The sequence below is a fragment of the Chanodichthys erythropterus genome, chromosome 12 (assembly GCF_024489055.1).
Source record: "Chanodichthys erythropterus isolate Z2021 chromosome 12, ASM2448905v1, whole genome shotgun sequence".
In the NCBI taxonomy this organism is placed as follows: Eukaryota; Metazoa; Chordata; class Actinopteri; order Cypriniformes; family Xenocyprididae; genus Chanodichthys; species Chanodichthys erythropterus.
In genome coordinates, this window is record NC_090232.1 from 31,312,146 (window position 1) to 31,336,959 (window position 24,814).

The window sequence follows — 24,814 nt, forward strand, 5'->3', positions numbered from 1 at the left end:
CATTCATAAACAAACGATTAATAAATACACAACATTTGGAGTCTTTAGACAAGCTGCATTGCAATCAATAAATCATTCATTTTAATGGTTTTCATTATGGGTGACACAGATAACAGATGAGGGCATCAGTTGAACAATCTGTAGGCTTAACAGACTGTAATGTAATGTAAAAAAAAATGAATATTTATATTTTATAAATGTAAAAAAAAAAAAAAAAACATACGGGATTCTGATTAGTCTGGTTGCAAATAACCTCTAAACTGGATTTCACCTGCTATAGCAACGCAAGTTAGCTCATTATCGCCATCAAATGGCTAAAAATGATCACTACGATTACCTGCTGTAGTAATAAAAAAAATCCTCGTCGGACAGCATTTGTATTAGCAAGAAAACGAAAATATAAATAATATAAATAACGCACATGTAAAACACTGTAAGAGGTAGATGAGAGAGAACTTAAAATAGAGCAAAATCAGAATAACAAAGAGCTTTATTTGCCATTTACATTCACTTACAACTCACATTTTAAAATAATATTTTCAGCACCAACACAGACACATTACTAAAAATAATAAAATAAATAAATAAATAAATAATAATAATAATAAAATACGTGGCCCCTTCCTCTTAAAACTCAATTTCCCATAAGCCCCAAGCCCCAAGCGCACTATACGCTATTACGTCATGTCGTAAACGCCATTGGCCAATTCCTGTTGGGTCGGCCATATTGGAATTTGAAGTCTGCTATACTGTGAGCAGATTGGCAGGCTCTTAAATTATATCTCTCAAATACAGCTACATTTTACCCGTATCCGCAGCGTCAGAGCCTGGCATTGCACCAGAGACCCTGCTGTTTGTGGACGGAACGCTGTCTGTGTATTTCGTGTGTAGAAATGAGTCCTACAGACGCTAAACGCGGAGCGAAGCGCAGGAAGAATAAGCGGGGCGGCGGCGCAGGGAAGGCCGGAGCTCCGCCAACACCCTCCAGCAGCACTGCGCACGGAGACCCGAGCACCATCCCCAGCCTCAACGGAGAGGTGAGCGGCAGCCGGGGCATGCGGGGAGGTTGATGGTGCATGTGGTGTAGTTTAGTCCGCATTCAGTGATATTGGAGGCCTAAGAGAAGCTCCTGTAGCTGATTTCACTTTTACATGGAGCCTTAGCTGAGCTTCACTGATCTAGAGCTTTAATCTGAAACATTTCCTGGTCTGATCATCGAAACATGGGAAGAAAATGTGAAGACGTGTGAAAAGCATATTTAGAGCGAGTTTATGTCGCGGATGTGGAGGTTTGAGTGATTTGTGTCGCTCGGAGTGATGTGAAGCTAACTTGTCAAGCGCTCCCCGGGTTAGCTGATGTGTTTACAGGTGTATTTCAATAAGCATATGGTTTTATCAACCTTCCTAGATAAAAATTAGTAAATGTATTCTTGAGGCTGAACATGTTACTGTTTATGAACCGCAGTCCACAGTAATGTAAGTTAACCATGTCTATATAGACAGACCCAATGCTAAAGTCCACCGTTTTATTTTTGTCGTTCAAGATCAAAATATTCTCTTACACGTTTCTTTACTTATTCTTTTCAGCACATGTCCTCTATTTAAAACTTCATGCATTGCGTTATTAAACAGTTGAGGTAATAATTGCTTTTCTGAACTGAAGCAGTAGTGTCAAGTATGACCAAACCGGAAGTGCTTGAAAATATTCAACCGTAAATGTCAACAAATCCTTTAATATGTCTGTCGGTGGTTTTAAATTGAGACTCGTACAAAGTTTGTGATTTAGACATAAAGGTAATGCGATGTATTGTCACTTAGCACAGTAAACTCGTAGTATATACCATATTCATTGACATATACAAACTTACCTCAGTTTATCAGCTGCTTTCCTCTCGTTTCAGTTGTGTATTCATGCTGTCCAGCCCGAGAAGTGTCAGGGAATGAATAGGCCTCTTACAGCACAGGGTCCAGTGTTCAGGGCTTTGTCAGAGACTTATTCTTTCTGGTGGTATGTCTCTGTTTCCAAGGAAACCACATCTGTAGCTTAACAAGAGTATCAGTCTCTGTTGACATAAGCAAGCAAAAGAGACCATTTCATCACTGGACTGAATCATGGCTCTTTTGCTTGCATGTACAGTGAACAGATTTCGGCTAATAGGATTTCAGCATCCAGAGGTCAAAACTTTGAGAGGATGTCTAACTCTCTATGATTTCTGACTAATGACATGGTCTCTTAGAAGTTTAGGCCTTATATGGATTATTTATTGCAATATTTTGTCATGAATAACACAGCCAAATAACCTCGGGTTAACTCAGGTGAAGCTGTTTTGTAATCTTTTGTACAGAGCTTGTTGGCAGGTTGTTGCTGAATTATTGAGACATTTTTGCGTTTAACTAAGCACATGCTCAAGACATCACATTTTCCTCCTTTTCCTGATAAAACTAGCAATTTTGGTTAAAGCTGAAGTGTGTAATTTCTCTTTTCTCAAACTGATTTCTTAAACACTGCCATTGGTTGGACAGACGGCTATTGGTGAAGCGAGTGTGTCTGTTGGTCTGCTCATTGCCATTAGTCATTTGACTAATCTAACAACAATTGGCTTAGGAAATGTTGTATCTGCATATTAAGCTGAGATTTGAGGAAGCACTTTACCATGGAAAAATGTCATTGATCAGCTTTAAAGCATTTTAATTTTTTGCAATTTTATATTGTGGCCTTAGCTGTCTGTATTGTCACAAGCATTGATTTATTGAATAGCTGATAACCTGCTGTTTATTCTAAATAAAAAATGAGGATTCTTTTAATAGCCACATACAACAGCTGTGACATTATTTGTGAGCTTTTACAGATTTAAAATTATTTAATGTATTTATTTAGGTTTATTAGGAAATTATCTGAATAGCTGCATTGTCTTGACTGCCATATTTAAATGACAATATTTGACAGCTGGAACACAGGAAATTAAATACTTCTGCAGTTTTATTTCAAGACCCAGCAACAACCTTAAAAAAAATAAAAATATATTATTGATTTGTAAATGCTGTGTTTCGTACCAATAATTCTCTACATGATGCAAATTTTGGTCTGTACAAATAATATTTATCCTCTTTTAATATATTCAAGTTTTTATTTTCTTTTGCTTTGCATAGTTCATGGCATGTCATGCCATCTGTCCATGTTGGCACCTGCCAAATTTGTCTAGCGTCTACCAAGTGACAGATGAATTTGCTTCGAAATATCATTGTTTTAACATCAACGACAAAAGATGTTGAAAGCGTTTTCTCTTATTTTGCTCTATGTATGGATGATTGTTTCATTAGTTGCATTTTATTCTGCATTGTTGTCCACTGCTCTATCATAAGACCCGCAATCCATTTTGTGTTGTGACCTATCAGTTGAGAGGACCTGTACATGTAGAACTAATACTTTCCTCATATATAGCATCTCATCCACAGAATTATTATATAAAAATAGGTGTTCTTCTACTGTCAGGGGTTCATTTTGGGTCAGCCTCTATCCAGTGGAGATTTAACTCTGCTGTATGGTGTTGCAAAAGGATTTTTCCTTGCATTTTGACAGCTAGAAGCAGTGCATTCAGATGGCACTGTTTTAGCTTGGAGCTGAAGTCGTAAACAACATAGTGTATGTAATTACATTATTGTAATAAGTTTATAACCTTGAGCCTGGAATGAGTTGATTTATCACCGGCTTTCTCTTTAGGTCCCATTGAATGGCGCTCCACAGTTTTCAGAAGGGCCAGTAAACGCTGACTTCTCTGGAGTCCTTCAGGTAACAGGCAAATCTCTCACTTTGCAACAGTGTTCTGCCACATTTGCATTTCCTCTGTGTGGTAGCACAGCTGTGATTTCCTGAAAGTCTGTTCCAGTGTAAGTTGAGTTACTGTTTTGAAGCGTTATTCTAGTCTTCTAGAGTGTTGAAGCATTGATTTCTGGATGGCCATTAGTGCAATTTGAGAATATTAAGTATGGGCATTTTACGTTTCTTTCAGAAAGGAGAGCTGCTATGTCACAGTTGATCTGTTTTTCTGTCTCTTACACAGACCCCGTTCACTTTCGGGGTGAACCAGAGGGCCCCCTACACCCCTGGTGACCGTTGCCTGCTGTGTCGCAGCGAGCGCAAGGACGCCATCTCCCAGGATATTGGAGGATCCAGTCAGAATGGTGCAGCCCAGTCACCCAAATCTTCCAGCGCCCTTCAGTTACCTCTCTATGTCTGCTCTGACTGCAAACGCACCGTGGAGAAGGACGATCGTCAGCCCTCCCTCGACCAGTCTCTGTTGGTACGTTTCTCTTTCCTTCAACACTTGCATGTTTCTACTTTGCCTCTAGTCTTAAAAAAAAAAAAAAAACCTAATTGGGCAAATAATGAGTCTGAATTCCATTCCTAAAATTAACATGCTCATTTTCAGCTCAGTCAGAGGAGTGTTGTTAATAATTTGAAAGAATTGTTGATTGTTGATCATTAAAAAAAGGTTTACCCCTAAAGCAAATAATATCTCCCCAGTCATATTTTAAATAAGGAAAGATAAGCATAATTTGACATGGATGGTGCTGTCTCATGTTGAGATCACATGACCAGCCAAATACTAGTGAAGTGAAGTGACATGTGGCCAAGTATGGTGACCCATAATCGGAATTTGTGCTCTGCATTTAACCCATCCAAGTGCACACACAGCAGTGAACACACACCCGGAGCAGTGGGCAGCCATTGCTGCGGCGCCCGGGGAGCAGTTAGAGGTTCGGTGCCTTGCTCAAGGGTCTCACCTCAGTTGTGGTATTGAGGGTGGGGAGAGCGCTGGACATTCACTTCCCTCACCGTCAATCCCTGCTGGACCTGAGACTCGAACCCATGACCTTTGGGTTACAAGTCCGACACTCTATCCATTAGGCCACGACTGCCCCCAACTACTTGATTTATCTTAGTAAAACCCCATTTTTGTTTGACATTTTAGCTTGTCGGGCAGATTTTATTAGTCGTCCGACTAAGTTTTCTCAGTGTGTTCTGCACTGTCGCTGAAGTTGGTCCTCGTTGGCTTTTTTTCCGGCCGTTTCGACATCGCCGTCGGAGCTCGTCAGTGCGTCGGGCCATCTGATCATTCTGATTGGCTGTTCAGCTACTGCCACCTGCTGGTACAGAAAGGCATTTCATCTTAGGCAGGCGCAGAACGGATGTGCTCTTTGGCTGTCGGCTGTCGAGCGTTGGTTTGGTGTGTCAGGGCAACTTTGGACCCAGATGCTGTTGAAATGAGCCAACCCCCCCAGTCTGCTTTCATTGCCACTATTTCATTGCCGTCGGTTTGGTGTGTTCCTGCCTTAAGATGACTGTTAGGGCAGGATGAAAAAAAAAAAAAAAAAAAAAGTATCTTCAAGCATTATTTTTATCAAAACGTTTAAGACCGGTACTTTTCATAATAATGTAAGATACACTTTTTACCCTTTGCACCTGTGATGAAGACAGCTGTGTGTTACCACTAACATCCCATGTTATATTGTTTTGGTAAGAGACCTAGTAGTTTCATTTTCACTCCACATTGATTTCACAGGCAGGTGTATGTACTGTTTTTCTGTCGACATTTTTTTGATAAAGATGTTTTTAGAGCTAAGTTTCCCAAACTTCTGAGACATAAGCCCCCCCCCAAAAATCAGCAAAGGCTCCATAGTACCCCAGTTGACTTCATTTAAACAAGACAAAATGACTTAATTTATTAATAGTTGGAAGGACTCCATCAACAAAATCTGCACTACCATAAAAATGTACAAACCATATCTCTGTGAAAACGAAATTGACTATTCTGTTTACAAATAATTTTGCAACTAAATCCAAAACACTGCATATTATATTGCATCAAAATCTGCAACAGATTTTGACAGTTTGCAACAATTTAACAATTTATTGCATTAAAATCTCTACATGTGTTGAATAACATTTACATTACATAATAAAAGCTCAATTTAAATTGAAAAGAGAAGGATATTTGTTTGTTTTTGTTGGTCCTTTTTATATTAGGGGCCCTTAACTACTATGTACTTGCATCAAAAAAATAAGTACAGTACTGACAGTTAAGGTGTAAAGGCCTGTACTAGGGGTGTGACGAGATCCTGCGAGACTCGTGTGACGAGATTTCTCATCGAGATTTACAGATCACGAAAGTGAAAGTAAACGCGAGCGTGCATTCAAACACTATTTCAATACCCATTTTGAAAGTGGCTCCCTGATGCATGCAAATATCTCTCAATATGAAAGCTATTTTAGGCTGGGTAGTGTAGTTGTAACCATCTCTTAGCTCTGTATCACAGAAAAATTTGGTCTTTTTTGCACTTTGAATAGAGAGAGTGTGATTATGGTTGCACTTAATGTAAAGTGTTACCATAAAAATGAATAAGTTTTCTCTTAATCTTATTAAGCACAAACAATAAGGTTTCATTTGTTAACATTAGTAATGCACTGTGAACTATCATGAACTAACAATGTATGACTATTTTTAGTAACTAACATAAACAAAGATTAATAAATACTGTAGCACATATAATGCTCATTGTTAGTTGATGTTGGTTAATACATTAATGTTAAAAATGAGACCTTATTGTAAAGTGTTACCATTTTTATTTATACTGTTTTTATTTCTATGATCAGTTTGTGGAAAGGAGTTCAGTTAAGAGGTCAAAAGTTATAAAAGCTCATAAATCATAAATCTTACAGAAGAGAAGTCAGTTGAGTTTGTGGCAAAACCTTTAACAGTACTTTAGGATTGTTGTCTTTTACTGCATATGATAATTCATACTCAGAAAGTAGAACTGAAATGACATTCATTACAAGATGATTAGTTAAAACATTTCAAATACACCTGCAGAATATTTTTTCTAGTCATGTATTCGCCATTGAGGATTTCTTAAAAATAGTGTGTAAAAATCTTGTCTCGTCTCGTGAGATACCCGTCTCGTCACACCCCTAGCCTGTACATGCCGGGATGAATATCGCGCACGAATATCGCCGACATTTAACGCCTCGTGAATAAACAAAGGACGCCAATGTGAGTGTGCACACCAACGCGAAAAATGCCAGGCCTAAAAGTCATTTTTAAAAAAAAATTATTTGGTTTGGTTTGGTTTGTGCCGCGGTAAAAACTGGCAGACCAATGAGAGTGGCGCTTTTGTTCACGTGCCTGGAGATGCTGATGTTACAATAAAACATGACTTGGTGGCGCTCAAGCACAAAACGGTCTTGCAGAGCACACATTGACACCAAGACGACGAAGAGGTAGTAAGTAGACGAGGAAGACCCCTACAAACTATCCCTGCATCTCAAAGCGCTCTCGAGCTTCCTTGGTCGTGTATAAGTATACCGTGTTGAATGTGGCTGACTCCCTAATCAGTGCCCTGACTAGTGAACTAGGGAGCTGATTGAGACACACGCTATGGGTGCTCTGCCAGTTCTTGGCCACACCAATAGATGTGTATTATTTCTGTATTTTTATTGTTTGTTTTTTTCTTTTACATTCAAGAAATATAGTTGAGAATGTCCATTTCATAAATATGTTTATTTGCATTACCGTTCACTTGCACTACTGTCATTGTGACTTACTTGCACTACTGTTTCTGACTACCATCTCTCATATGTCATATGCCATTTTGTATCTGCATTTTTATCTTCTTTAACTTTATTAAAATCATAAATATGTTTATTTGCACTACCGTTAAGCACAAGCTCCACATACTGTCAGGGAGTGAATTTGCACGTTCACTCTGTGCATCGCCAGTGAAAATCGCTTGGGTATGAACACAAAAAAACGTCTCGAAAAACACTGGCGATAAACGCGTGCGATATTCGTCCCGGTGTGTACAGGCCTTTAGGGAAGAGTCAACAGTGTAATTACAAATGTGATTACAGATGTAGGCCTAATTACATGCATGTATTTTTAAAAATATAAGTATAATGTAAAAATATGTATACACACAATAAGTGCATTGTGATTAATTTAAAGCTGCTGTAACTTTTTTGGTTAAAAATGATCCAGAATCAATTTTTGAGCAAGTACATAAACAGCCAATGTTCAAAAATATCTCCTTACCTTAGCCTGATTGTGAGATTGTAATAATTTTTTTTTTCTGATTCAAATGGTACTGGTGGGTTTCTGCGGGAAATTTGAGCATGCAGCCGTTCGTCTTTGCGTCATTACGTCATGTCTGGTTACATAAAGGTGTCCCAGCTTGGAGGCTAATATGTCGGAGGATCATTTATAGCCTTTTCTCACAGCAGCTGAAATAATTAAATTTATCATTTTGATGGCAGATTGTAATCTAGAAAGGTCCAAATGACAATCTTCAGTGACTACTTGAGATTCACCCATAGTCAAAAGTACAAGACTTCAGCAGTGGCTACAGAAATTGAAATCTACAGATAACGCTATACACACTAAATATACATAGTCACGCAATGCTGATGTTGTTAACATGAACAATTTGAGAACAACATATAACAATAATAATTTGCTCGGTTTGACGTGATCAGTGCCAAGTGATCATTGGATTTATCAACATTGGCAGCACGATTTATTGTAATGCTTTTTTTTCTCAGTTGGTCAGAACAAAAGTGGCAGACATGTTAGATTATATTTTCTGGTGAAAATTCTTATTTTAGTCATACTTCCGAGACACAGCATCTGTGATTACAAAGTACAATATCCACACCGATGTGGTGACTGACAGCAAACATTAGATTCATCTGCACTGAGGAGCCGTGCCGATGCACAACCCACGTGAAGATGATAATTCCACAAATAACTGCAATTGCAGCTTTCAAACAGATGGTGACAAAGAAGGAAAACCTTACGAACTGCAGATTTAAATGCAAGTACATAGTAGTTAAGGCAACCTAATAAAAATTTTTTTTTTTTTTTTTTTTTTTTCAAAACTTTTTTTAAACTTGAGACATTTTAAAAACTCTGCTTCTTGTGTGAGACGCTGCAAAAGACGTGAGTGCAGTGATCAAAGACATCCATCTACTGTGTGTCTTGCATAGAGAGGCACTGGAAAAGCAGTGCAGTGGAATGCAAAAATGCATGCTGTGGGAATGACCCATTAAAGATTTGATGTCTGGCTGTATAGATGTCAATTTTAAGGTGAGATTGGATTAGCAGAGACACACTATTACCTTGTTAGAGAGCTCAGGGGATTTGGAGGACAGGTGCAACCAGAACTGCATGGCCCCCCTGTAATACCTCTGCTGCCCACCGAGGGTTGCAACCCACAGTTTTTGTAACTGTATTTAGACTTTAAAGTATGTACTGGTTGCTTATTATATCTCCTTATTTCCTATGACATGTTGTTTTGAGTTTTGGAAATCTGAATCCAAACACATGACATTTATATTAAGCTATTTTTCTGATCAGACAAGTAAAATTTTCTTTCACTTGCCACGGACAAGCAGTTAATATTGAGCACTGTTTATAATTTAATAATGTTCTGGCCACCTTGAGTGTCTTTTTTTTTTTTTTTTCCAAAAGCAATTTGAAAAGCAACTGTAGTTGGGAGTAGCCGCAAGTTTTGCCAGGTGGAGTTTATATATGTGTAAATAGCATAAAGAAATAATTGGTGGTACTTAATTCTTTTCTTGTTCTTCAGAATCAGGACTTCTTATTGCACATGCCGGTGGGTAATGGCGGTTTGTCCCAGGAGCCCTTGGGGCCTGGAGGGAGACTGACAGTTGGTGCTCCTACACTGCCTGGTCCAGATCTCAGCTCTCCACTCACCACAGACACAGTGTGTAGCTGTGAGGCCTGTTATGAGCGGAGGTATGTTTTGATTTTTTTTTTTTTTTAAATATGTTGTGGGATCAGCTTATTCATAACCATGCAGTGTTCAATTAGTCTGTTGTTTGACCGATCAGTTTAAGTAATTGTGTGTATTTCTTAATCTAAAATGGTTTAGTTGTGGTTTCTTTGGTCAGGGAGATCACGGCTGAGTCAGAGCGGGAGTCACAACAACTGCAGAATCACTGGTCTGAGGTCAGATACCTGGTCCGGTGCATTTACCGTCAGACTGGGACTCCGCTGGCTGATGATCAGGATCAGCCTCTAGACCGGGACAAAGAGAGCATGAAGGAACTCGTTGACAGGTATTCTTGAGATTGAAGCTCTCCTAAGAACCTCAAAATATATCATTGTTTAATAATGTTTTTATAAAAAGGATTGAGCCAAAGCCAGTCTGTCTAGCAGTACCAAATTGAGACAACCATCAGAGTTGCTAAAACTTGTGCTTACCATCTGAAAGGCACTTTAAGTGATTTCAGCTTCCACTATTTTGCTAATAACAACCGCACAGGCAGAGCTGATTGGTTTAAAAAAAAAAAAGAACTCCTTTTTTGTTCCTCATGCTGTTTACACAGCCTAGGGCTGAACACAGAGACAAGTGTGATTTCTCAGATTACTTATTTCAGTGATATTTCTCAGGTAATGGGGTCATTTTATGTATAGTTTTCCAGGGAAAAAAATAGATCACTAAAACTACATTCACACTACATACTACATGCAATACCTTTCAAAAGTTTGGAGTCAGTAAGATTTTTTTATTTTATTTCAGTTTTAAATTTTGAAAATGAACACTTTTACTCAGATGGGACTCATTCAATTTTCAAAAGTGACAGTAAAAGGCATTTATAAGAGTTAAATTTCCTATAAATGCTGTTCTTTTTTACTCTATTCATCAAAGAATCCTGAAAAAGTGTATTACTTTTTCCACTAAAATATTAAGCAGCACAACCGTTATCAATATTACTTAATAAGAAATGTTTCTTCAGCACTAAATCAGCATATTGGAATGATTTCTGAAGGATCATGTGACACTGAAAACTGAATATATTATGTTAAATTGAAAAGTTATGTTGTGAATCTGCTCATCCTATGTAATAAATAATAACACATTAATTGTTCCACTGGACAACACTTGTAATCTCTCATTTCTTTCCCTGAAGCCTCACCTTGCCTTCTCTTTATTTAGGCTTTGTGAGAAGGATCCCTACCAGTTGTACCAGCGTTTGGAACAGCAGGCAAGGGAGTACGTCTTAGAGATGAAGGTGCGTTTACTCAAGCACCTGTCCACAGGCTCAAAGGCACCCGGTGCCGTGGCTCAAGGGCCCCCTCAGGCCCACCAGTTCATCTCACTGCTGCTAGAGGAGTACAACGCGCTCTGCCAGGCAGCCCGCACCATCAGCAGCTTCCTGCTCACCCTGGTGTGTTGATGCAACCATATTATACATGCATCCATATACACAAGTGTGAATAACAATAATCTGTTTAAAGCACAACCATCAGTATGACCAACTACTAGCACTATTCTTCCTCTCCAGGAGAACGAACATTTGCAGAAGTTCCAAGTGACATGGGAGCTCCACAATAAGCACCTTTTTGAGAACTTGGTGTTCTCTGAACCCATCCTGCACAACAGTCTACCTGCCTTAGTGGCCCAGCTCAGGTATGGTCTTCAGTGAATCAGTTAAAACTTTATCATTCTTATGAATATACATGTCTGTATAGGATGTCATTGTTGTGTTTTTTGTTAATAGGCAGGGCACGACATCCCATGATTCATACAGTGAGGATATGTACCGTACACTCCTGGAGAGATACCACCATCTGGACCAGGAGATGAGTGCAGTAGCTCTCGAATGGCTAGAGTGTGAGAAGAGGATTGATGACTATGTTGATGAGCAGGTATATTTCATTCACCGAAGTGCTTGTAATGTGAAAGTAGTCTTACTGGACTAAGTAATCATTTGTGGATCTCAAGGCTGATGTTGCTTCTAATACCAGTTTTGCCTGTTTTGCAGTTGCTTTTTAAAGTTGAAGGTCAAAATCTCACAAATCAAAGGACAGAACCACATAAGTCTTTAATTAATAGAAATGTAAGTTGCAGCACAAGTCACTCCTTATGCGTTATTCATTTTCATACATGAAAAGATTGAGTGGTGTTACATAAGTTTCTCCATTTTTACTTTTTTAAAGATGTCTTTAAGAACTAAGCAGCGGATGCTCAAAGAAGATGCAGAGATCTTCAAACAGAAAAGATTTTTTGAAGAGCAGGTAAGATTTCCTCCAAACCTTGTCTGATTGACCCTTTATTCTATTCTGACCCTTTATTTAATTCTCTTATTGAGAATAAAAAAGGTTGTTGAGGCAAGTGCACTTAAATTACAGTCTGCACGTACAGTGCATTCTTGACAACTAATGGAATTATTGAATGAATGTGTTCCGGATTAACATGAAAATTGCCCATTTATAAAAGGGCACTCTAGCCTTAGATTCAAGGCGTACATGCATTCAAAGGCAAAGAGTAGTACTGAAAGTCTGAATGCTAGATACAACAATGATTATAAAGTAATTACCTGATTTGCTCTCTACCTTAGCTTCCTATCTTTCAATTGCATAACTAAGTACTTTTCTATTGGTAATGGCCTGTTCGCCAAGCTTTTTTAGCATTCCTGACAGACTGCTTTCAGAACTTAATTAAAAACTATGCGCTGCATTATTAAAGAGGAGCTTCACACGTCAATAAGTAGCAGATTAATAAGTATTTTAATGCAAACTCATCACAAGTCATCACATACTGTATATAGGACATTTCTGTTGTGTTGTGGCTTGTTTCTGCTATGTTGTTGTTAACTTTTGTTTGCTGTTTAAATTTCATCATGTTGTGTGCTACTGGGCCACTGTAGATGGATGATGGTGATTATAAAATCTGATTAAACAGCACTGAATGTTTTATTTATTTTTTACATATTAAATGAGCATAAGCTTTTCTCTTTGTCTAGCCTTGTATACTCTTTTATATGTGTCTTTTGTGTTAAAAATATACACTATCATTCAAAAGTAGTTTAAAGGGTTAGTTCACCAAAAAATGAATATTCGGTCATTTATTACTTACCCTCATGCCGTTCCACACCCGTAAGTACTTTGTTAATCTTTGGAACGCAAATTAAAATATTTTAGTTGAAATCTGATGGCTCTGTGAGGCCTTCATAGAGAGCAATGACATTTCCTCTCTCAAGATCCATAAAGGTACTAAAAACATATTTAAATCAGTTCATGTGAGTATAGTGGCTCAATATTATATTATAAAGCGACGAGAATATTTTTGGAGCGCTAAAAAAACAAAATAACGACTTATTTAGTGATGGCCGATTTCAAAACACTGCTTCATGAAGCTTCGGAGCACAAATGAATCAGTGTATCGAATCATGATTCGGATCGCTTGTCAAACTGAACTGCTGAAATCATGTGACTTTGGTGCTCCGAACAGCAGATTCGATACGCTGATTCATTTGTGCTCCAAAGCTTCCTGAAGCTGCGTTTTGAAATTGGCCATCACTAAACAAGTTGTTTTTTTTGTTTTGTTTTTTGGCACTCCAAAAATATTCTAATTTAAATGTTTTTAGTACCTTTATGGATCTTGAGAGAAGAAATGTCACTGCTCCCTATGGAGGCTTCACTGAGCCATAGGATTTCAACTAAAATATCTTAATTTGTGTTCCGAAGATTAACAAAGGTCTTACGGATTCATACAGATTCATTACAAATGATATCTGTTTCAAATAAATGATCTCTGAAACTTTATATTCAGCAAAGAATCCTGGGGAAAAAAAATAAAAAATTATCGCTGTTAAAAAAAATACATCACAAAAATATTAAGCAACACAGCTGTTTTCAACATAGATAATGTTTCTTGAGCAGCATATTAGAATGATTTCTGAAGGATTATGTGACACTGAAGACTAAAAAATTCAGCTGGAACAACAGGAATAAATTACATTTTGAAATTAATTAAAATAGAAAACAACTTAACTTTTGAACAGTAGTGTGTGTGGTGTATATATCTATATCTTGAGGTTTTCTTTGTAAAAACAGCTGTTCAGAGCCATTTCTCAGTTATCAGCACATATGTTCTATTATATATGATACATGCTTTAAAAATCAACAATCATTGTTTTAATATTGTGATTGCAGTTTCTACTGAACAGTAAAAAGTCTCTTGGTGGTGACAGTAAGTTCACAGACACAGTGAAACACATGCTGTCCTCCAGACTAAGTATCCCAGACTGTCCTAACTGCAACTACAGACGGAGGTACTTTCCAATTTTATTCAATACAATTATTTGTATATGTAATAAATCTTCCTTGCTGTCATATTTAAAAATGCCAGTGGAAAAAAATTGTCCTTTGAGTATCCTTGCCCTCACTGTTGTTGTATATTGTTAGCCTCAGTGCCTCATAATAAAGGTAATATATTTACATCTAGATGCACCTGTGACGACTGCAGCCTGTCACACATCCTCACCTGTGGCATCATGGATGCTCCCATGGCAGAGGACCTTCATCTAAAGCTGCCCTTGCAGGCAGAGCCTCCCCGGGACTACCTGTCGGAGGTCCATCCCCCGAGCATGTCATCGGGCAGCTCAGGTTCCGGCTCGGCCCCAGGCTCTCCCATCACCATCCAGCAGCACCCACGCCTCATCCTGCCACAGGATGGCACCACCACATTGTAAGTTAAAACCGTTTTATGCTTTCTCCTTAATTTAAAATGTAGCGGATTACTTGGACACTTCAAACTTTGAACATAGGGATGTAAGTGTCTAACCTTTTTTTATTTTATGAAATTACTGTTTATTACAAATGTGTGTCATTAACTACACATTGCTATATGAACAATCAGTCAGTACTGATACTAAAAATTCTCATGACCCTTAAGTACACTTAACTTGCTTAATTTTGAGATGGACATCTCTGACAGTAATGACAACTTAAAGTTCAGTAAGCTAGTCAAATGTTGATTTAGTAACTACTCTGACACATCCATTCAGTAAAATTAAAATAAGTTTTTTTTTTTGTCTTTTTGAATGATTCATTAAAGGAACCAGCTGATAAGTTACTTTTTGTGAATCAAACAACATTGTTCACACAACAAGAAATATGCAAGGACATTTTTTTCTCACTGCATTCATTTCAGACAGTACACTCACATTCAGAATACTGGATAAAGTATTATTTATTAATGCAGTGGGCCTGAATGCAGAACACACTGATTTTAATCTTGATTTTCAAGGTTTCCTGTTTGAATTATGTTGGTTTCATCTGAAGCCAAAATTAACAATTATGAAACCCCAAATTTGATTAAAAACTTTGAGTAAATAAAAACGAAGTAGCAGTTGGCTGATAACTTTTCTCCTGTGCCGTGCACATCACAAATGTCATAATGCAAATGACATAATGAGGTAGGGCTGCACGATTATGACAAAAATCATAATTGTCGATTATTCCCTTGAAATTGTAATTGCGATTATTAATGACGATTATCACAATTTACACTGAATGATGTTTTGAATGGCTTTATATCATTGTTTGAACGAATAATCATGTTTTGCTTGGTCTGTTCGAAGTCACGCTGGATTTTCTCCTCAGCTTAAGGTTGAGAGGTCCATCTATCACTCTTTTCCATGTTTGTAGAGTTAGTTTGTGGAGTAAATGTATAGGCTGGTGTTGTCACAATACTGGAATTTCTAACTTCAATATGATAAAAAAAAAAAAACAATGTATATACTGTCATATAGATATTTTTAATATTATTTTTTATTTATTATTAGTCAAATTTCTTCTGAAGAGATCACTTTATAATGATAAAGCTTTTAAGCTTTTCTTATAAATAAACATTGATCAGTTACCATTACAATTATCTCACAAATATTTGCTAACTCAATGTATTTGTTTTTACAATGGGGTAATTTTGTTGCAATATATTACACACAGAACAAGGAAGCTTGATTTCAAATGGTAAATTAAAAAAAAAAAAAAAAAAAGACAACTAAACAGTAATAAAATAAGAACAAATGAACAAATTACTAACTATAGCACAAATACAATAGAATAAAGATAGAAATTAAATAGACTGCTTTCTATTTTCAGGTAGGTCTAACTGTAGTAATCAGGTAAGAAACTGAATAAACAAAGTAGGCTAATCAAATGTAACATAACATTGGATAATCTTCATTATAAAAATTAAATACAGATTAATTAAAGTTACAGAAGTGAATCAGTCAAGAGCAGTAAGTGATTTTCTCTTTGTCTTTTGATTAACAATAAAGGGGGTCGCACACCGGACGCGAAGCTCGGCGCCGCGCAGCGTCGTGTCGTGTCGCGTCTCTGACAACTAACAGGTATCGCACACCGGCCGCGCACATTATATACGTGCAAGCTCAATTTTGAATTGACTCCTGATAGAAGAGCTGCACAAAGGGAGTGTTTTACGTCAACAGGGAAACGTTACATGCCTATGCTTTAATATTTCGCACTAATGTTAGTGTACATGGAAAAATGGCACAACAAAGCACAAGGAATGAAAATGCTACATTTATTATACATTTTTAGACTTTATTCAAGCTGTTAAACTAAGAATGTGAAACTGATGTATCTTGCAGCACAAGGTGAAGTCAGTATGTACATTAACGACAATTTGAGAGAAATATAATATACATTTAATGTAAAACAATGTACATGGCGCTCTGTGGCGCGGCAGGATTTTAAACAACTTCCTGAGTCGTTGCTGGGTGCCACGGACAGGGGCTGGGTGCCATGGACAGGCACCGAATGTCACCGCCGGTGTGCGTACTCTCATAGAAAACAATGTGTTTGAATTTTAAAGACGTGGCGCAGCGCTGAGCTTCGTGTCCGGTGTGCGACCCCCTTAACATGGAGAGCAGCACGTTTATTCGGCTACTGTCCCTTTAAGACCTGACGAACGCACAGACACATTCTTCCTGCAGTTGTTTGACATCAATACTCACTAAGATGGGCATTGTAGTATTGTTTCTGAGTGAATTTGACCATTAATAAACCGCGAAAAGGAGGTTATTTTGGCACTTGTATGTCAAAGGCGGCTTTATTATGTGTCTGCGCTGTGGTTAGACCTTTTACATTCTAAAGTATTCGTGAATCGCCTCTCACAACGTAACATGCTCAAAACACGCAGAATAATGTAAGTGGATATTTTTCCTTGTAATCGCGCCTTTGAACGATTACGAAATCGTGGCATCCGTAATCGTAATCGCGATTAGAAATTCGATTAATTGTGCAGCCCTATAATGAACCATGCTGTTTGTCTGTAATATACAATTATGACAATGTAAAATTCCTTACATTTGATCAGTTGAATGCATCCTTTCTGAATAAGTGTTAATTTCTTAAATAAATTACAGACCCCAAACATTTGAACGAAGGTTTATATAAATGTAAAAAACATGCTCATCTCAGTTCTCTTGTCATTTGCTGGTGTGGCAAAAAAGTTTGTTGTTCATTGTCTGCTTTCTTTACGGCTGTATTTTGTAATAGTTTTATGAGCTGTCAATGGTTTTTACGTGGATAATGCTAAAATATAAGCTTGGGATTTTTTTTTTTTTTTGAGTTGTAATTTGTAGTAATATGTCTCCAATCTACAGTATTGCAAAATCAGATATGGGTCAGATCAGGCAAGTTCCAATTATTATAGTCATTACTGTATTATGATTTCAGTGACTTCATAATGTACTTTCCTGCTAAGCTCAGTTTCTGTTTTTCATTTTCATCAGTGTCATCAGTTTTTATGACATCACAAGTCCAGCGGCTGAGTCATTCGATTTCTTTTGCTTTCCTTCTTCTGCTTTTTCTACCCCAGCGATGACGAAGTGCCTCCGTTGTCTGCCATCTACCCTCTGAGCGGGTATGAAGACCCTTCGGTGGTGGCCAGCATTAATGGAATCCACAGCCAGCTCAGTGGAGGGGAAGAGAGCATGACCCTTAAAGATAAAGTAGGTGGCATCTGATCATCTGACATCTGTTGTTGCCGCCTACAATATACAATAAACATTTGTCAACTGGAAAAATTTGACATTTGAATTCGCACAGTGGTTATAAGCACTCCTCTCTCATTCTCCCAGTCTTCACGGGGCAGCAGCAGCAGCAGCAGTTCCTCTGAAGGTGATGAGGGGGAGAGGGAATGTGGTGGGGAGCCTCCAGGCCAAGAGTCACCGCTCTCTGGAGGGAAAAATGACTGTCCGCCTCCATCATACCCTCATACACAGGTAGAGCTTAGGAAAAGATGCTTTAAAGGGGACCTTTTATGCAAAATTCACTTTTATAAGGTGTTTGAACACAGATGAGTGTCCACTGTGTGTGTAAACAACCAGCCTGTTATGGTAAAAATCCACCCACTCCTTTTTTATAATCCCCATAAATCATAAACAGTCTCTCCAAACAAGCGGTTCCAGATTTTCCCCTACTCTACTGGCATTGGAATCTGCCCTATTAGCTTAGCTCCTCCCCTGAGTGAGCTGTACACAGTCCACCATGTTATCTCCTCGCCAGAGAATTTTAACAGCTGCATTCAAGTAAGAAATGTATTCTTATTAAAGCTACTAAAGTTATTCAATCAAGAGCAGTGAGTGATTTTTCTTTTGTTGCTTGGTTAACAGCGTATGCAGCAGTAAGCACTGTATAATACGCTTTAAAACACAGATCTAATGTACAAATGCGATTTCTTTCTGTGCCGTTTACGTTCACAGACATAACCGACTGTGTTTATGTGAACTTTGTGTTTTTGACATAACCTTGTGTGTATTTGATAGTTTAAGTGTAATAAGACACAAGAGAAATCGGTTTAATACTCTTTTAGGAAGCGCCGTCTGACAGCCAGCTTTCTGTGTGTGTGCTTCGGATGTGTGTGCTCAGAAAACCATATATCAGAAGTTTAAACTGTCATGGCTTTAACAAGCATGCAAATAATTAACTTCCATGATGTAGAACTGCAGTCACGTGAGAGTGGCCGCGATGGAGATAATCAAAACCAAACGGATGTTTTGTTAGTTTTTGGCAGAGTATCTTTATGCAGCAACATTATAATGTCAGAGACCATTGGTTTGAGTGGATTGCATTTGCAGGTATTGCAGTAAATGATTGCCAAAAAAAAGACCTCTTTCTCCTTTTTTTTTTTTTTTTTTTTTTTTTTTTTTTTTGTGTTTGTTTAGATGGATCAGGTACAGCATCCATGCGAGTGTCATGTGTGTAATCAGGGCACCGGGGATGGTAGCACCACCAGCCTGAGCTCCACCTGTCTGCCTACCAGCAGGCTGCACACAGGGGGTCACCAGTTCTTCTCCGAGAAGACAGCAGCCCACCCTGCCCTCCACCTCTATCCTCACATACACGGCCATCTCCCCTTACACAACCTCTCCCACCTGCCCAGACCACTGCTGCCCACCCTCTACTCCACGCCTCCGCTCACACACAGCAAGGTTCGACACACTCACATGCACAGGAAATTCCCAGTTTTCCATTGAGTGTTGCGTGGGTTGTAGGTGCTTAGTGGATGTATCATTATTTTTCCAGCCACAAGGGGGCTGACATGTATCAAAAATCATAATCTTAAAAAGAGGCACAGGTGCAAAATTTCACTTCCTACTGGGCATGTCCCTTTCCACATGACTGACTATTGCTTATCAAGCAATGACGTAATGCCACTATAAATTTTTCTGTAACATTTTCATTATCCTTATCACTGAATTTCATGGTAAATCATTTTAAAAGGACAATCATTGATGAATTTTTCATGTAATGATCCTAACTCTCTCCACATCATCTTCTCTAGACTCTCCCTCCCACCCCCACATCCAGTCACACAGGCGGAAAGCAGCAAGTTTTCAACCCCACCCTACCGGAGCATGTCTACCAGAGCTGCTTCAGCACGGCGGGGGACTGGAACGGCTCTTTGCCATGCCCCTCGCTCAAACTAGAGAACCTTTGGGACACGCACATTATGAAGAACTGGAACCCTTCTGTGCTGCTTCAGGAGCCATTACCTGGTCAGTTTCCCAGGCCATTTTAAAAATGTTTTCACACGTCAAAGTAGATAATTGTATAACCAAAATGCACTTTGAATTTTGAACCTCTAAGAGTAATTCAGATATTTTAAACCATTGAAAGGCTCCATTTAGATCTGGTATTTTCTGTGTCTGGTGATCAGCTCATTCAGACTACATTCAGAGGTACACTCTTAAAATCGCCATGAAATTAACTTCCCCTACCTTACTATTGACTTCTCGTTTAATGATGTGAGCACCTGCCTGAGGACTGGCCTGTTATCCATCCCTTCTAACCACCTGTAACTGGCATGAGATTGGTGCATTTAGCAAACAACAATGATAAAACAATCCAATCAATTCATGATGGACAAAGTCAAGTCCGGTCCTACTTTAGTTTTTTTCATCCAAGGAGCTGTTTCACTCTGATATGCAATAAAAAAGGAAAGACAATTGGAATTTTCTTTTCATGCCTACTTTAAAAGTAAAGGATTTGTATTGGCATCTATGGTTCTATAAAGAACCTTTAACATCAATGGAACCTTTGCAATGCAAAAAATTTTCTTTGAGAGTGGAACAACCTTCTTCTAATTTGTCTTTAAATTAAGAACTGTTCTCTGAAAGTTTCTATGCTGCAAGGGGTTCCCTTTTGGAACCTTTATTTTTGGGGTGTAGTAGAAAAGCATTTGACCAGATTTGTAGTTCTAGCACTAATATGTCCCAGACAACTGCAAATAACTGCCTACTTGCCTGTCAATTGTACAGTGTGCTAAAATAAGGGCTTCAAACCTGGTCAGTTATGTGTGGCTTTAAAAGAAATTAAGCACAAACATACATAGAGGAGCAAGATCTGAAATTTAATTCAGATACTTGACTAAAATAACTAAGAATTAGTCACTTATGAGAATTGATATAGTGTTAAAAAAAATTTCAAGCCATGAAATAGAAACTACAAAGATTTTTAACTGTTTGGGAGAGCTGATTATGACAAAAGTAATATTACCGATGAGATATGTAATGTAATTGCCCAGCCATCATTAGCAAAATTTTGTCCACATAGGAGGTGTGTTATGGTTCTTCTCATTAAGCTTTTGCTTTTAAACTGTGTGCTGTCCCCGGACCATAATTGATGGGTTTCCCCGAGACCGCAAGGCTTGTGGTGGAAAACTGTTGGAGAGAGATCAAAATTGTGAATGAGTCAAAATGCAATTTGCTAGCACCACACCTCAGACAAGCTGTCTGTGTCCAAAAGAGGGTGACCTCACTGAAGTAACAACTAGTTGTTCAGTGCAGATTTTTATTTATTAATATTTTATATACTTGCATATATTTTATATGCATTTAAATGGTCACTACGTTACCAAAAAGGATGTGTTAAGTGGCTTTTATTGTCTTTAGTATCTGTGACCCCACTGAAACTCTTCTCCCTTTCAAAGGTGACATGCTGGGTCCTCCCCTTCCCGACGTGCCCCTTCTCTCCTCCAGTTTGGACCCCACGGTCAACCCCCATACTGCCCCAGATGGCAAAGAGAGGAAGAACGGCGCCAAGAAAAAGTGTCTCTTCAACTACCAAGATGCCTTCATGGAGGCCAGTGAAGTGGTGATGTCCACTTCCTCTGCCACCACCTCTGTCTCCAGTGCCGCCACCACTGTCCAGTCGAGTAATAATCACTTTCACGCTTCTAAATGACCCATCATGAATCTTAAGTTTGAATTTTTGCTTTAATTTGCTTATTTTCCTCTTCTTTTCTTTTTTGTAGATGAAGTTTTCCATAATTTAGGTAAAGAGGACCATAGACATCCCACTCCTGTTGCTCCTAGGAATAGTCCCACCAGTCTCTCGTCTCTCCCCCCTCTCAGCGGAACCTCACACCCTTCTTCCCCCAACACACATCTACCAAGTATAGGCACCCAGTCCTACCCAAAGACTGTAAATCAGACTCCAGGCTTCATGGATGTCCATCCGGGTCTGTGCTTGTCATCTGGTGAGCAGCCAACCGCCACTGTTGATGGTTTAGTCAGTGGCCCAAATAGCGTTTGCAGGTCAGTCAATCATCTATAGTATTTATATGCCTTCTGTATGATGTTCCTGCTGTCCCATCATCAAAAAAACAAGACACGCTATTGTAATTTCTATGCCATGTCAAGCTTTAAATATTTAATAAAGAAACTGGAATATGAGCTGGAATTTAGTCCATATACTCACAGTTGGCATGTTTTTGTCAGTGATCCAGACTGTGAGGGTCATCGCTGTGAAGGGAATGGAGGCTACGAGCATCAGCCATATGAAGGAGAGGAGAGCCAAGATGATGACAGCAGCTCGGAGCACAGTTCATCCACCTCCACCTCAACCAATCAGAAGGAAGGAAAGTACTGCGACTGCTGCTACTGTGAATTCTTCGGTCACGGAGGGGTATGGAAAAACTCTCACTTGTCTTTCACCTAATATAATAATTAGTAATATATTACATAACGTAATATTTATAAAATGTCATATTTTGGCTGTCAGCTGATATTAAAGCTTTTTTTTTTTTATCGTATCTGTTGATATTTGATTATATAGTATATCATCCAGTTTTGGATATTTAATTGTCTTTGCTCATTTCACTGTTTTTACATTTAAATTATGTTTGCTGTCATCTAACACTCACTTAAAGTTGATCTTTTAAAACAGCTTTAAATTAATTAGTGTTAAATGTAATCTTTAGCAAATTTCAAAATGAAAATCCATTTTTCGTACAGTACATTATAATGCTGTGATGCCTGCAGTCATCTGTAGTATTTAAAACAGTTGGTTTTAGTCTTTAGTGTTTTACCTATACATTTAAAAATATTGTCACGGCTGGTGGCTGTATGAAGCACATGAATTTCAGGAACAATAAATCAATAAATCCACAACAAAAAAAATGCTGAAGAATACAGAAAACACAACCCACATTAATACTGACGTTGACAATACCAGACAAAGAAGCAAGGAAAATTCAGGGCTTAAATACATGGGGAGTAATCAGCATGAAAAAGAACAGGTGTGTGGAATTAGGGGCTATGAAAACAAATTAACAGGGAAACCAAATAGGAACTCAGGAAAACAGGAACAGAGTGAAAACAAAACTAAAACAGAACTTACAGTTGATGCTGTAAGACACAGAGGAGGCTGTGGAACAGGTGAAGGGCAGGAGACAAGTGCAGGTGACAGTGGGAGAAACCAGGGTGGTGATGATGGTGGGAGGAACTAGGAGCCAGGCAAGACAAAGAGCGCAGCCAGGACAAAGGCCCGTGACGGAGTCGAGGGAGGGAGGAGCCATGGTGGAGGCTTGCTGTCGACACCAGAGGAATGACTGACTGAGACAATATGGAAGTGGAGCTCGTGGCTCAGGCAGAGTGACGTCTGACCAAGGCCGAGCCAGAGGGACAAAGGAGCCCGGTGTAGCCGTAAGGACGATGGCCTCTGGTGTAGACAAGGGAGGGAGGAGCCAAGGCAGAGCAGTTAGGTCGACGGGCCGGGGTGGAGTGATGGGATCAGTGGCTGGAGGCGGAGCCAGGGGATCCATGGGGATCCTAGGCGGATCCGCGGAGCAAAGTGGAGTAAACCAGGGAGGTGCTGATGGGAACCAACGGAGGCAGGGCCAATGGGCTTGTTGGCTTTAGAAGAGGAGGTGAGAGAGGGAGGCTGGCTGGGATCTCTGGAGACAGGGGACTTCGAGCTGTACAGAACCAGTAGAGACGCAGGAGACTTGGAGCTGGGCAGAACCAGCGGGGATGGGAGAATAAGGGAAATATCCTCTACCAAAACCAAATAGCCACCAGAGACCAGCAGCAGCTCCCCCTCAGCAGTGGGAGTGTGGGCGGGGTCTACATCCATTCCCTCGAACTCTACTAGCAGTCTCACGGCGGCACATGATGTAGCAGGCTCTCGCAACTTATCAGACTCACAGTGGTGCTCGGGCTCCAGGGCGATGGTTGGCTCAGTCCTTTTCTCTGACGCTGGCTCATGCATCACAGCAGGCTCTGTGTCTTGAGTGGGGCTGGTGATGTCCTCCTTGAGGCTGATGGGGAACACTGATACATTGTTCACCACCCTCTGCACAAATGTGGCAAAGTTCCCCCAGGGACTGACACCGTGCAGAGGTGCTTTTGTGCATTAATTCAAGCTGGTGTAAAAAGATGCACAGAGAATGATCAGGAAAGTTTGTGTGGCATGCCAGATCTAAAATCCTTGGGTGTGTTCCTCGAGCGATTGCTGCTCCTGCTCCAAACAGAGCAGCTGGACTGCTGGTAAGTCCATCTTCCTTTACTCATTTCGAGGGTCTGGTGTTCTTTTACGGCTGGTGGCTGTATGAAGAAGTGATGCAAATTTGGATTGATTTCAGCAAACCGGTTCTTTTCGGACTGTTTGGCTCAATGAATCTGTTAAGAAAGCTGATTCATAGGTTCCTGACGTCATCATGCAATGATGTCACTATGCATTTATTTTCTAACAACTCAGTTTTATCTTATATCAATGAAACATTCATAAAAAGTCATTTGTGTGAATGCGTATTGCTGATTATTGCTTTTCATTCACTTGGTTAATAGAGTTTGTGGTCAGATTCATTTGTGGATCCTTTATGTCATATATGACTGACCAATACTAAGTAGCCTACGTCTTTGATAAGATTCGCAACTACAACATTTGATGCACAAATGCGTAAATAAACCAATTTTATAAACTCATTGATTTTGCTCTAGTCTGGCTATCACCAGACCAAGCTCAATTTAAAATTGAACATTGGTCTGGGGAGTTTGCTATGTATTTCCTACTGCACAAGAGGCGTGATCAACGAGCATTATTCACGCAATTGGATAGTCTTTCAACCAATCAGATCAACGATCCGGGTGACGTACTTTGCAGAGCGATGCGAAAACTCCAGACAGGTTTACC

At 39.2% G+C, this 24,814-nt stretch overlaps 1 protein-coding gene across 1 annotated transcript in view; it reads left to right on the plus strand.

Annotated features, from left to right (window-relative positions):
* The first annotated feature begins 725 nt into the window (after positions 1-725).
* The window catches only part of fam193a (family with sequence similarity 193 member A), a 31,933-nt gene continuing 7,844 nt past the window's right edge, over positions 726-24,814 (plus strand). Inside the window, exons 1-19 of the mRNA XM_067405418.1 lie at positions 726-1,037; positions 3,721-3,789; positions 4,061-4,300; positions 9,642-9,811; positions 9,967-10,134; positions 11,016-11,247; positions 11,365-11,489; positions 11,581-11,728; positions 11,845-11,919; positions 12,020-12,097; positions 14,018-14,136; positions 14,310-14,552; positions 17,715-17,847; positions 17,977-18,120; positions 19,063-19,329; positions 19,683-19,896; positions 21,330-21,554; positions 21,654-21,936; positions 22,120-22,306. Coding sequence (XP_067261519.1) covers positions 894-1,037; positions 3,721-3,789; positions 4,061-4,300; positions 9,642-9,811; positions 9,967-10,134; positions 11,016-11,247; positions 11,365-11,489; positions 11,581-11,728; positions 11,845-11,919; positions 12,020-12,097; positions 14,018-14,136; positions 14,310-14,552; positions 17,715-17,847; positions 17,977-18,120; positions 19,063-19,329; positions 19,683-19,896; positions 21,330-21,554; positions 21,654-21,936; positions 22,120-22,306 — 3,264 coding nt within the window. The 5' untranslated portion in view covers positions 726-893. The remainder of the gene's footprint in view (positions 1,038-3,720; positions 3,790-4,060; positions 4,301-9,641; positions 9,812-9,966; positions 10,135-11,015; positions 11,248-11,364; positions 11,490-11,580; positions 11,729-11,844; positions 11,920-12,019; positions 12,098-14,017; positions 14,137-14,309; positions 14,553-17,714; positions 17,848-17,976; positions 18,121-19,062; positions 19,330-19,682; positions 19,897-21,329; positions 21,555-21,653; positions 21,937-22,119; positions 22,307-24,814) is intronic.